Source organism: Temnothorax nylanderi, unplaced genomic scaffold (assembly GCF_030848795.1).
Source record: "Temnothorax nylanderi isolate EJ_2023f unplaced genomic scaffold, tnyl_v1.0 TNYL_tig0520_pilon, whole genome shotgun sequence".
NCBI classification, from domain to species: Eukaryota; Metazoa; Arthropoda; class Insecta; order Hymenoptera; family Formicidae; genus Temnothorax; species Temnothorax nylanderi.
Window position 1 is genome coordinate 1 of NW_027249582.1, and position 10442 is coordinate 10442.

The window sequence follows — 10442 nt, forward strand, 5'->3', positions numbered from 1 at the left end:
TGAAATGTGAAAGGTGAAATGTTTTTTGAAACCTTTCTGGAAGCTTTCTGCATAACAATCTGTGCCGTCTGGTAATGGTTAACCTTCAATTAATGGTTAACCCTTAAAAATGACGGTATAAACCCTAAAAATATGAAGCCTCAAATGAAAGTAACAAAGAGAGTAAACCCCATATTTAAATGTTCTTAATTTGCTTCCGCCGATACTACATACCCGCAAAGAGAACATCACCACCACTATGCAAAGTTTATATATATATATATATAAAGGTTTTATTTCGTGTGCCAATGATTGCCACTAATTATCTCAGAAAGTATTGGTTTATTGGAAAAGTGTTTTAGATTTTATTATCAGATATAACATTAATTGAATGTTTTTCATAAATATATGTAACATTTTGATGACATCTTACTTAAAGAAAAAGATTACCTTCGGATAAAGATCTCAAATACCACACAGTCCTTGCAGCGATGCAGCAGCCTCACCGTTCTTATCAAGGATATCCTCTAAATATTTTATACATGTAGAAGATATAGTTGTTTAATTTATTAATTTTTGTGTGATTTAATCTGTCGCAGATTGATAGGAAGTTATAGTCCAGCACCCGATGATAATGAACCGGAGCCACCCAAGGAACCACCTCCGCCTCCACCACCTGATGACGACAGAATATCTCTGAGTCCTTTAAGTTCAGGAGATGAAAAAATCGAGGAAGTGGTCCATTCTATGAAATACGGTGATCGAGTGAGTAGTAATCTCTTCTTCAAAGAGATTACTGATCGATTGTTCCTAATGTAAAACTATTTCAATCCTTGAAATAGATATGCTAGCACGGGGAGGGAGTACAATATAACATCGGCGATTCATGTGGAGGGCGTGCCACTGATAATGGAGTCGATTTCTGTTCTCCATTCTGCTCTCACGGGTATCAACGTCACCACGTCGGACGCACCGGTCGTAATAAACAATTGTACCATGCAATATAACAGAGGTAAGATGCATTCCTATCAATCTTCTTCTCGTCTGCTCCAATATTTTATTTACAACTATCGCGTCGAATAATGTTTTTTAATTTACTATGGTTTTATGTTTTATTTTAGGATACGGGATTTACGTAAATAGCTCGTCCGGCATGGCGCATATCAATAACTGCACGGTGTTCGAGAACGGTGCGGACGGAATAAAGTACGCGGATGAGCGACCGGACGAAAAGCTGGATCGTAACGACGTGTACGATCTATGCACCTTCACCACAACGGCCAGTCAGACCTTCCCTGTCACTATATCTATGGAGCAGAATAAATACGCGCCTAACGTAAAACGATGTCCACAAGTGAGTTGACGATGTTTGTCACTGGCGAAAGTAATATTACGAAATTTTAACGATAACGCAAGACATTTATTACGAGTGGCAATAATATTATTCAGCATATCTTCACGAGGCCAGGCCACGTCCTGACGGTGCATTTTCTGCAAATGAAAACCGACAGGAACGACAGCGCCGTCATGCATTTCGTCATTTGCTCATTGTCCTTTTACAAACATTCGAAAACACGACAAACGAAAATATGATCGTGTCTCTAAAAAAAGAAAATGTTTCTCTTTATTGGATTCTCACGCTTACAAAGTTACTTTTTTACTAAATGAGTCATCGAGTCGTTAACTGTGTCTAATTAATCGACGGCAGTCTTGATGTCGCGCAGCAAGCATCAGCCGTTTTTATGACAATAAAAAAAACAATAATAAATGAAACCGAATACCACGAGTAAATAGAGAAGTGCTTTCGATCGGGCTGGATATTTATCTAATATTTTTTTTGTATAAATTAATATAAACTTTTCTACACCCGCAAACTGCACGCCGATTATTTGTCGGCCTTGAAACACAGTCTCGTTGGAGTAGAAAATTCATATGATTAAATCGATGATTGATTTAAACAACGATGCTAATAAGCCTTTAAATCACCGCAAAGAATTTACGCGGAAAAAAAGAAATGTCAAGTCAAGTTTTATATACTCGTATATACGCAACAATCTATAATCTTTCTTGAATGAAGTAATTTATATAGTTCAACCAAGAAAAAAAATTTTAATTTTTATAAGAAGATTATAGATTGTTGTGTATATACGAGTATATAGGTTTTGATTTAACACTTCTTTTTTTTCTGTGTATCGTGAAAAATATCACCATATGTCATTTATCATTGAAATAAAATATTCTTATTGTACTCTTTTTTTTTATTGCAAGGCATTAAGCACTTTAATGCAATTTGACGAAGTCGCGAGATACAAATTCCACGGGTATTTTTAGATCGGCCAGCAGCAGAAATTGCGGAGGATCATGGACGCGGACGCTACCACCCTTCGCATATCGGCGTAAAGGACGTTCAGCAAAGGGACATCCACGAGGTTTCGGGAGATGTGGTACCGATAAATATGGTAAAGGGTATCGGGCACCTCCGAGATCCCCGACTGAACAAGGTACCGTTGTCCCCCTTGAATTTGTCTTCGGTAGAGCGGACGCACGATCTCACAGCGTGAATATTCCCTGATAATAACAGGGCTTGGCGTTCACCCTGAAAGAAAGAATAGCCCTCGGCATACACGGGCTGCAGCCACCCCGATTTAAGACGCAAGAGGAACAGCTGGCTCTGTGCAAAGCCTCAGTAATGAAATACTCGGAGTAATTTGAATCGATACTTGTATCTCGTGGAACTTCAGGTAAATATAGTACCTACTCGGCGTCTACTCGTCCTTTGGGGAATCTGCTCTTAATTTCTTCGGAATAATTTTTAGGAGAGGAACGAAAGATTATTTTTTTCGCTTGTTAAGCGAAAACATCGAACAGATGATGCCGATTGTCTATACACCTACCGTCGGTTTGGCCTGCCAAAAGTTTGGCGTGATATATCGTAGACCTCGCGGACTTTTCATTACTATATACGATAAGGGCCATATTTACGAGATCTTGAATAATTGGTTAGTATCAAAGGAGAGATACTACGAAATATTATTGCCGTATCTGTAAAAGAGACGAGAGAGTTATGTTTGCAACCTGTCTTTTTACCGTTCTTTCACACGATTGATTAAAATGTAATCGCTATTCCAAGGGAAAAACAGTTTTTTAAAAGACACTGTAGAGTTTTAAACGGAAAGTGCGCGTTTGGCGTTGGTTCGCTAAAAATAGAATTCCACGCATCATACGCATCGCACGTTTTCACATTATAACAAGCGGAGCAAGAGAGAAAAGATCAATGGCTTTATGTATAGTATAACGTATTAATTTATTTTCAATATCCACCATAATTTCCATCGTAATTTTTAGGTCGGAACAAGCGGTGCGAGCTATCTGTGTAACGGATGACGAGGCGAATTTTAGGTCTCGATGACCTCGGGGCATGCGGCATGGGTATCCCCGTTGGAAAACTGGCGCTTTATACAGCTCTGGCTGGTATTAAACCGCATCAATGTCTCCCGATCACTATTGATGTAGGCCCTAATAACGAGCAGCTAAGAAACAATCCTCACTACATCGGTCTTAACAAGCCTAGGAGCCAAGGTGCTGAGTATGACGAATTAATCGACGAATTTATGGCTGCCTGCGTGAAAAAGTACCGACAAAACGTTCTTATTCAAGTAAGCTAACATACGCAACTATCGTGTGTACACTTTTAATATATATAATTTATTATGTCTTTGATTTAAATCTCGTGAAATTCTATGATTCTATGATTCGTACAACATGATAATATTATAATACGCTTTGTGTTTCAGTTCGAAGACTTCGGAAACCACAATGCTTTCCGTTTCTTAGATAAATACAGAGATAAGTACTGTACGTTTCAACGATGACATATAAGGTACGGCGGGCGGTTGCGGTGGCTGGAATCTTAGCGTCGCAAAGAATAACTAAGAAAAGAATGTCAGATAATAAGTTTGTCTTCCTCGGGCGCCGGAGAGGTTTGTTTTTTGAGTGTCGTCGTAGCCAAAAAACGACGGCAGGCGGTTGTCACTATCAGCAGGTATCTCTTATTTAACTTGTTCTTTCTTTCTATTAAATAAAACATCTATAAATTTTGTATTTAATATATATTTGACATATACTTTATTATGTATTTTATCATACATATTATAAGCATATCGCATCAATGCTTTATACAGATTTTTATAATACTAATAGTTATATATACGGTGATATCGTCGCTCCATTACATACGAAACGGACACAGTGTATTTTTCAATGTGTGGACACACTGTATATTTTAACCGCTCCCTATAATAAATGAGGATCTGCGATGCCATTTTTCTTTGTAAATAAATGAAGTCTGGGGTGCCATTTTTCTTTTCATCTTCCGTCGGCGTCGGGTGCGTTTCACGTTTTCGTTGCTGCGAGGAAATATTTCGATTCGAAGAAAGAAAGGTATGTTAATAAGATTCTCAATATCTCTACAGTTCTTCCTCAAAATTTCTATTACTATACTACCTATAGATACTACCTATACGTTTATTGTCTCCCTTCAGGGTTGCAAGGCGTTTTGGAGGGACGTTCCTAACCCTTTACAAACAAATATATACGCCTCTCCTTATCCACACATCCGGCGTTTTATAGGGACGCACCCAACCCTTTACAAGTCTCTTTCGTGTCCCGGCTTGGCCATAGCGACCCTTAACATACTAGCGCCCTCCCACCCTCTCGATACCCGCCCCAGTACTCCTTCCTGTCCCACCCTTCCCCGTCCTTCTCTCTCTCTCTCTCGTGCCATCTCCGACCTCTCCTCCGTCCATAACTCTCCTTTCTCTTCCTGCTTCCTTTCTTCTCTCCTCCAGTCTGCTCCCTTCTCCTACCTTCCGTGCCCCACTCCTCAACTCTCCACCTCCTCTTCAATCCCGCTTCTCTCTGTCTCTCTTCCCCCGCTCCTGAGCTGCGCCACCCCGTCACCCTTCTTGTCTCGTCTCTCTGCTCTCTGTTCCCTGCTTCTGCTTTCAGTCCGTTCTTCCGTCTCTCTTTACCTTTCTCCTCCTCCTACAAGCAAACTTTCCTCAGCACTTTCCTCTCTTAACCACCCCTCTCTCTTCCTCTCTACGCCTCCTCTAACCCCCGTGCGAGCGTGTGTGTGTATAACCCCTGCCTCTCCTCCTTCCTTACCTTTACTCTCTGCCTTTTTTACTTCTCTCCGCTCTCTCCCCTACGCTCCCTTCTCTTTGCCCTCCATTCGACCCTTTCCCTCATCTATCCTTTCACCGTTCTTCACTCTCTACGTTCTCCTCTCGCCTCTCTTCGTTCGCCATCTTTCACTCTCCGTACCCCATCTCTCCGTTCTCCCCCCGTTCCCCTCTCTCCGTCCTCTTGCCGTGCGGCGGCCAACTTTCTCGTTCCCGCTCCCCCCTCTCTGCCCCCATAATCTTCCTAATCTTCTCCAACTCCTCCCCTACCTTCGCTACCCCCCTTGCCTACTCCTCCACCAACTTTATATCCCTCGTTCTCCCTGATGTTCCCCTTTACTATACTACCTATATATTTAGTTAATTCTTGCTTTTCGGCTTTGGCTTTATATTTATTTTCCAACTTGGGAGATTAACTATTGTATTTACAATTTTTATAATTATGTTAGTTTTTGTTTAGCATTTATTCATTAAGTTGTATCAATCTTTTAGGATGAATGTAACAAATGAACAAAAGAATATTCTACTTGACTGGATGAAATTGCATCCGGAGGTAGCCAGAGGTAGAATACGACAGAAAGGAGAAAGTAAAAGCAAAATGGTAAATATTGTCTACAATTCTTAATATAATATATAATTAACACTAAACCTACCGACACTTTATGTCTACCTATTTTTACCGCGACCAGTCAAATAACCGGTCTTAAAAAAAGATATATTTTTTACAATTAAATGTAAAAATAATTTGGTATTGTATTAAATAATAAATAAAACATTTTTACAAAATGACACAACAAAGGACCCTGCATTAATTATATATATAGATAGAAAATGGGATCTTGGTAAAATTAGCTAATTTTTTAATATGTTGTAGCTTATGACCTACTGAACAAAAAAATGTAATAAGCTCAAAGCTAAATTATAAACAATTTTTGAGCTATAGCCAGTCAAACATGAAAAAGAGCCCGAATTTTTCGTGTTTGACTAGCTATAGCTTATAAGCTTATAAGCTACAACATATTGAAAAATTAGCCGATTTTACCGAGATCCCATTTCCTATATAATTAGTGCAGGGTCCTTTATTTCTTTTTTTCATTAGTCGTAAAGTTAAAAAATGGCGATAACGTTGTATGTAGGAAACTACACAAAAGTTTGAAAACGGTCATTTAACGGTAGAATAACTTTAGTGTTAAGGCTCCTGTAGTGCGATTCTGTAACTCGAGAATTACAGAATCGCACTACTGAGCTTTCGTGATTGATGTTAGATCGTCAGAGGCGAAAAATGATATACTGAGGATTCTTGCGTGCCATATGTGTCTAAATAAAAATATACTTAATTTGCATACAGTAACACTTGAGATCACTTCAGCATACTTCAAAAATACTCCGAAGTCTATCTCTTTCCCTTGACAGTTAATAAACAGCCCTAAAGTGAATATAAAACAAAGCCTAGTCACACGCCTGCGCATAAAATGGCATGCTAAATGTGTGTATTACATTTATTTTACGGCTGTTTATTTAAAAATATATTACTCATGATGTTACATTACATAAATATACTGTAATTGTACTAAATGTAGCTTCAAAATTTTAGAAACAATTATTAGAGGACATGGCGATTACAATTAACATGGCCAATAAAGGTCCCATTAAATCCAGTTCCGAATGGTTTAAGGTATTTACTAATTTTTCTTAGTAAAATGTTTATTAAGAGAAATTTTTTTAAATATATATATTTTTACATTGTAATATATCTGAATGAAATTTCACAAAATTATATTATCTAACTTAACTCAAGTGACATGTATTTCAAAAAAAAAGATGTAAAATCTTTAATTTCTTCTTCACAAAATTATATTACCTAACTTAACTCAAGTGACATGTATCTAACCTAAGTGGTAGCTTTATATCTTCTTCACAAAATTATATTACTTAACTTAACTCAAGTGACATGTATTTCAAAAAAAGATGTGAAATCTTTAAATTAAATTGCGCCAATTGTAAAGAGAATATGTATATTGCTTTGAAAGATAATTGTTATGCAACTACTTTAAAGAAATAAAACCCAAGTGGTATCTTCGTATTCCTATTCAAGGGTCTTCCTATTCTAAACCCAAGTGATAATAGCTTCTTAATTCTCTTTAACAAATTTTTAATATTACAAAGAATCATTTTAATTACAAAGAATTAAAGAAGTAACAGTACAAAATAAAAATATTTAATTAAAACAAAATAAATAAATTTTTCTTGTAAAAAAACTTGGCGCTGCTTTTTTACTCCTGTCGCATTCTTCCCTAAATTATGTTTATTGTTTTTTATTCAATCAAAAATCTTAGTACTAATGTTTAAATTTTAATGTTTAAATTTCAAAGTCTAGCAGCGCCAAGTTTTTTTACAAGAAAAATTTATTTATTTTGTTTTAATTAAATATTTTTATTTTGTACTGTTACTTCTTTAATTCTTTGTAATTAAAATGATTCTTTGTAATATTAAAAATTTGTTAAAGAGAATTAAGAAGCTATTATCACTTGGGTTTAGAATAGGAAGACCCTTGAATAGGAATACGAAGATACCACTTGGGTTTTATTTCTTTAAAGTAGTTGCATAACAATTATCTTTCAAAGCAATATACATATTCTCTTTACAATTGGCGCAATTTAATTTAAAGATTTCACATCTTTTTTTGAAATACATGTCACTTGAGTTAAGTTAAGTAATATAATTTTGTGAAGAAGATATAAAGCTACCACTTAGGTTAGATACATGTCACTTGAGTTAAGTTAGGTAATATAATTTTGTGAAGAAGAAATTAAAGATTTTACATCTTTTTTTTTGAAATACATGTCACTTGAGTTAAGTTAGATAATATAATTTTGTGAAAAATATATTTTTACATTGTAATATATCTGAATGAAATAATAATCAACGAATATTGTTTTAATTTTGGAAAAATATATATGCTATGTTATATATATAATTATATTATTGTAGATTAAACAAGAATTGATTATTACACGTAAATAAGAAAGAAATCTCTATAAAACATAAATACATTACAAAAAAAAAGTTTAATATTTGTAGACATTTGTATTTTATATTTTGTAGACATGGAAAGACTGGAAGATGTATGTATTAAAAAAGGAGACAAAGCGAAGAAGTTATCAATCAGGAACGGGGGGAGGATCTCCGATGAAAATAGATATGTCCCCGCTGGAAGAAGAGTTATTAGATTTTTTAACGCCAGAAGCGGCAGGTCTCGAAAATATTCCACAAGGGGGATTAAATTTAGATCAAGACGCAAGTTGTAGTCAGGAAGACATGCTTCCTTATCCAGATAATCTCCCTGGTAAAAATTACCGTTAGAAACAGTTAGAAACAGATAGAATTTCTGATGGTATGTAACGGAATCCTATCCGCTGTAACTGCAAGCTTGTCTAGCTCTATCCGTTTCTGTAAGCAGCACTATTGTATCTGCAAATACAGACAGAAAATGTAACGACGTATAACTGTATCTAATGGAAATCTATCGGCATACAGCATCTATAAGCTTTTGCAATAGAAAAACTTGTCTGTTTCTGTCCGCATTCTGTACGCATCAGATGCTGACGGTATCTATCCGTAATTGCGGATACCGCATCCATCTGCATCTGTACGCAATGTCGACTTATAGGAATTTGTCTGCAACTACGGATGCGAATCCTGTCTGTTTTTGTCCGCATTCTGTACGCATCAGATGCTGACGGTATCTATCCGTAATTGCGGATACCGCATCCATCTGCATCTGTACGCAATGTCGACCTACAGGAATTTATCTGCAACTACGGATACGAATCCTGTCTGTTTCTATCCGCAGTCTGTACGCATCAGATGCTGACGGTATCTATCCGTAATTGCGGATACCGCATCCATCTGCATCTGTACGCAATGTCGACCTATAGGAATTTGTCTGCAACTACGGATACGAATCCTGTATGTTTCTGTCCGCATTCTGTACGCATCAAATGCTGACGGTATCTATCCGTAATTGCGGATACCGCATCCATCTGCATCTTCGCGACGACGCCGCTAGGCGGCGCATGATGGAAAGCGTTTCTCACATTTAAAATACAACCAGCCATAATATATAAGCAGGCGTTCTGTCAGGCGACAACCAGAAAAATTACAGTGTCGTAACTAAAGGAATCCCTTCTCCTGGCGTTTAAAGGTAGAATCTACCTGATAACTACAAACCTCCCACAATGTACATGTATTTGCAGTAATAAGAAATGAATAAATCCTGTACGTGAAAATTTTATCTTTGTTCCACTATCAAAAGCAGAATTTAATAAATATATTGGCAGTGTAGGGACTACTCCTGAGGAATGGTTGTGGCGAAAATTTCAATATGATGAATTGACGATCAATATGCGTCAGCAAGGAGATAAATCTTATCGTGAATTACTCTCGAGAGTTCGTATTGGTTTATTGACAACTTCTGATTCTGAGATTCTCGAGAAAAGAAAAATATCATTGAAAGGTCAGTCTTTCGATGCAAGATTATACGAATTGTGTAATTTTATTGATAATTTGCCGCCTGATACTGTTTGTTTACTGCCTACTCGTTATTTGTGCGATGTTCTTAACACTGCAATGCTAAGTCGTATTGCTTCGAAAGAAATATTATTAATTGCTGAAGATACGCTTGACTGTGATAAATATATTAAACGAACAGTACAAAAGCGATTGACGGATAATGAAGACGATGATACTAATACAGCTGGGCTTTTGAAACAAATTACAATTAAAATTGGAGCGAAAGTTATGATAAGACGCAATATTGATGTCACTTTGGGCCTCGTAAATGGTACAATTGCTACAGTTATTTCTGTTGTGCAGGATATATCTACCGATTCTGTAGAAAAGATTAAACTTCTTTTACCGTCTGGTTTGGAGTATTCTATTGAAAGAGTAAGTGTCAAGTTTAAAGTAATGGAGAAAGCATATGTTATCAGAAAACAATTTCCCATAACTCTCAGTTATGGCATAACCGTTCATAAAAGTCAAGGATTAAGCTTGCGAAACGCTGTTATGGATATAGGCAATTCTATATTTAGTTGTGGTCAGGTATATGTTGCGTTATCCCGAGTAACGTCTCTGGATGGATTGCATTTAATTAACTTTGATCCTTCATCTGTAACGGCAAGTGAAAGAGCTATTACCGAATATAATCGGCTAAAACAAAAATTTCTACCGCAAGCACAAACGATTACTATTTCGAAAAAACGTTTTCGAAAAGTAAAA

General features: G+C 36.6%; 1 protein-coding gene and 1 pseudogene across 1 annotated transcript; both read left to right on the top strand.

The window, feature by feature from the left end:
- Positions 1 to 552: 552 nt before the first annotated feature.
- Positions 553 to 4552, top strand: LOC139783598 (NADP-dependent malic enzyme, mitochondrial-like; annotated as a pseudogene).
- On the top strand, positions 4204 to 9454 carry LOC139783605 (uncharacterized). The gene is made up of 4 exons (XM_071722760.1): positions 4204 to 4419; positions 5655 to 5763; positions 6757 to 6837; positions 8268 to 9454. The coding sequence occupies exons 2-4, from the start codon at positions 5656 to 5658 to the stop codon at positions 8523 to 8525; spliced, it is 447 nt and encodes a 148-aa protein (XP_071578861.1). The 5' UTR covers positions 4204 to 4419; position 5655; the 3' UTR covers positions 8526 to 9454.
- The last annotated feature ends 988 nt before the right edge of the window (positions 9455 to 10442 follow it).

What these genes read in the sequence shown, in the direction of transcription:
- LOC139783605 (XM_071722760.1), top strand. Translation starts at nt 5,656, where the DNA reads ATGAATGTAACAAATGAACAAAAGAATATTCTACTTGACTGGATGAAA. An exon ending in GAGAAAGTAAAAGCAAAATG is followed by an intron (nt 5,764 to 6,756) that starts GTAAATATTGTC and finishes TCAAAATTTTAG; the next exon opens with AAACAATTATTAGAGGACAT. An exon ending in CCAGTTCCGAATGGTTTAAG is followed by an intron (nt 6,838 to 8,267) that starts GTATTTACTAAT and finishes TATATTTTGTAG; the next exon opens with ACATGGAAAGACTGGAAGAT.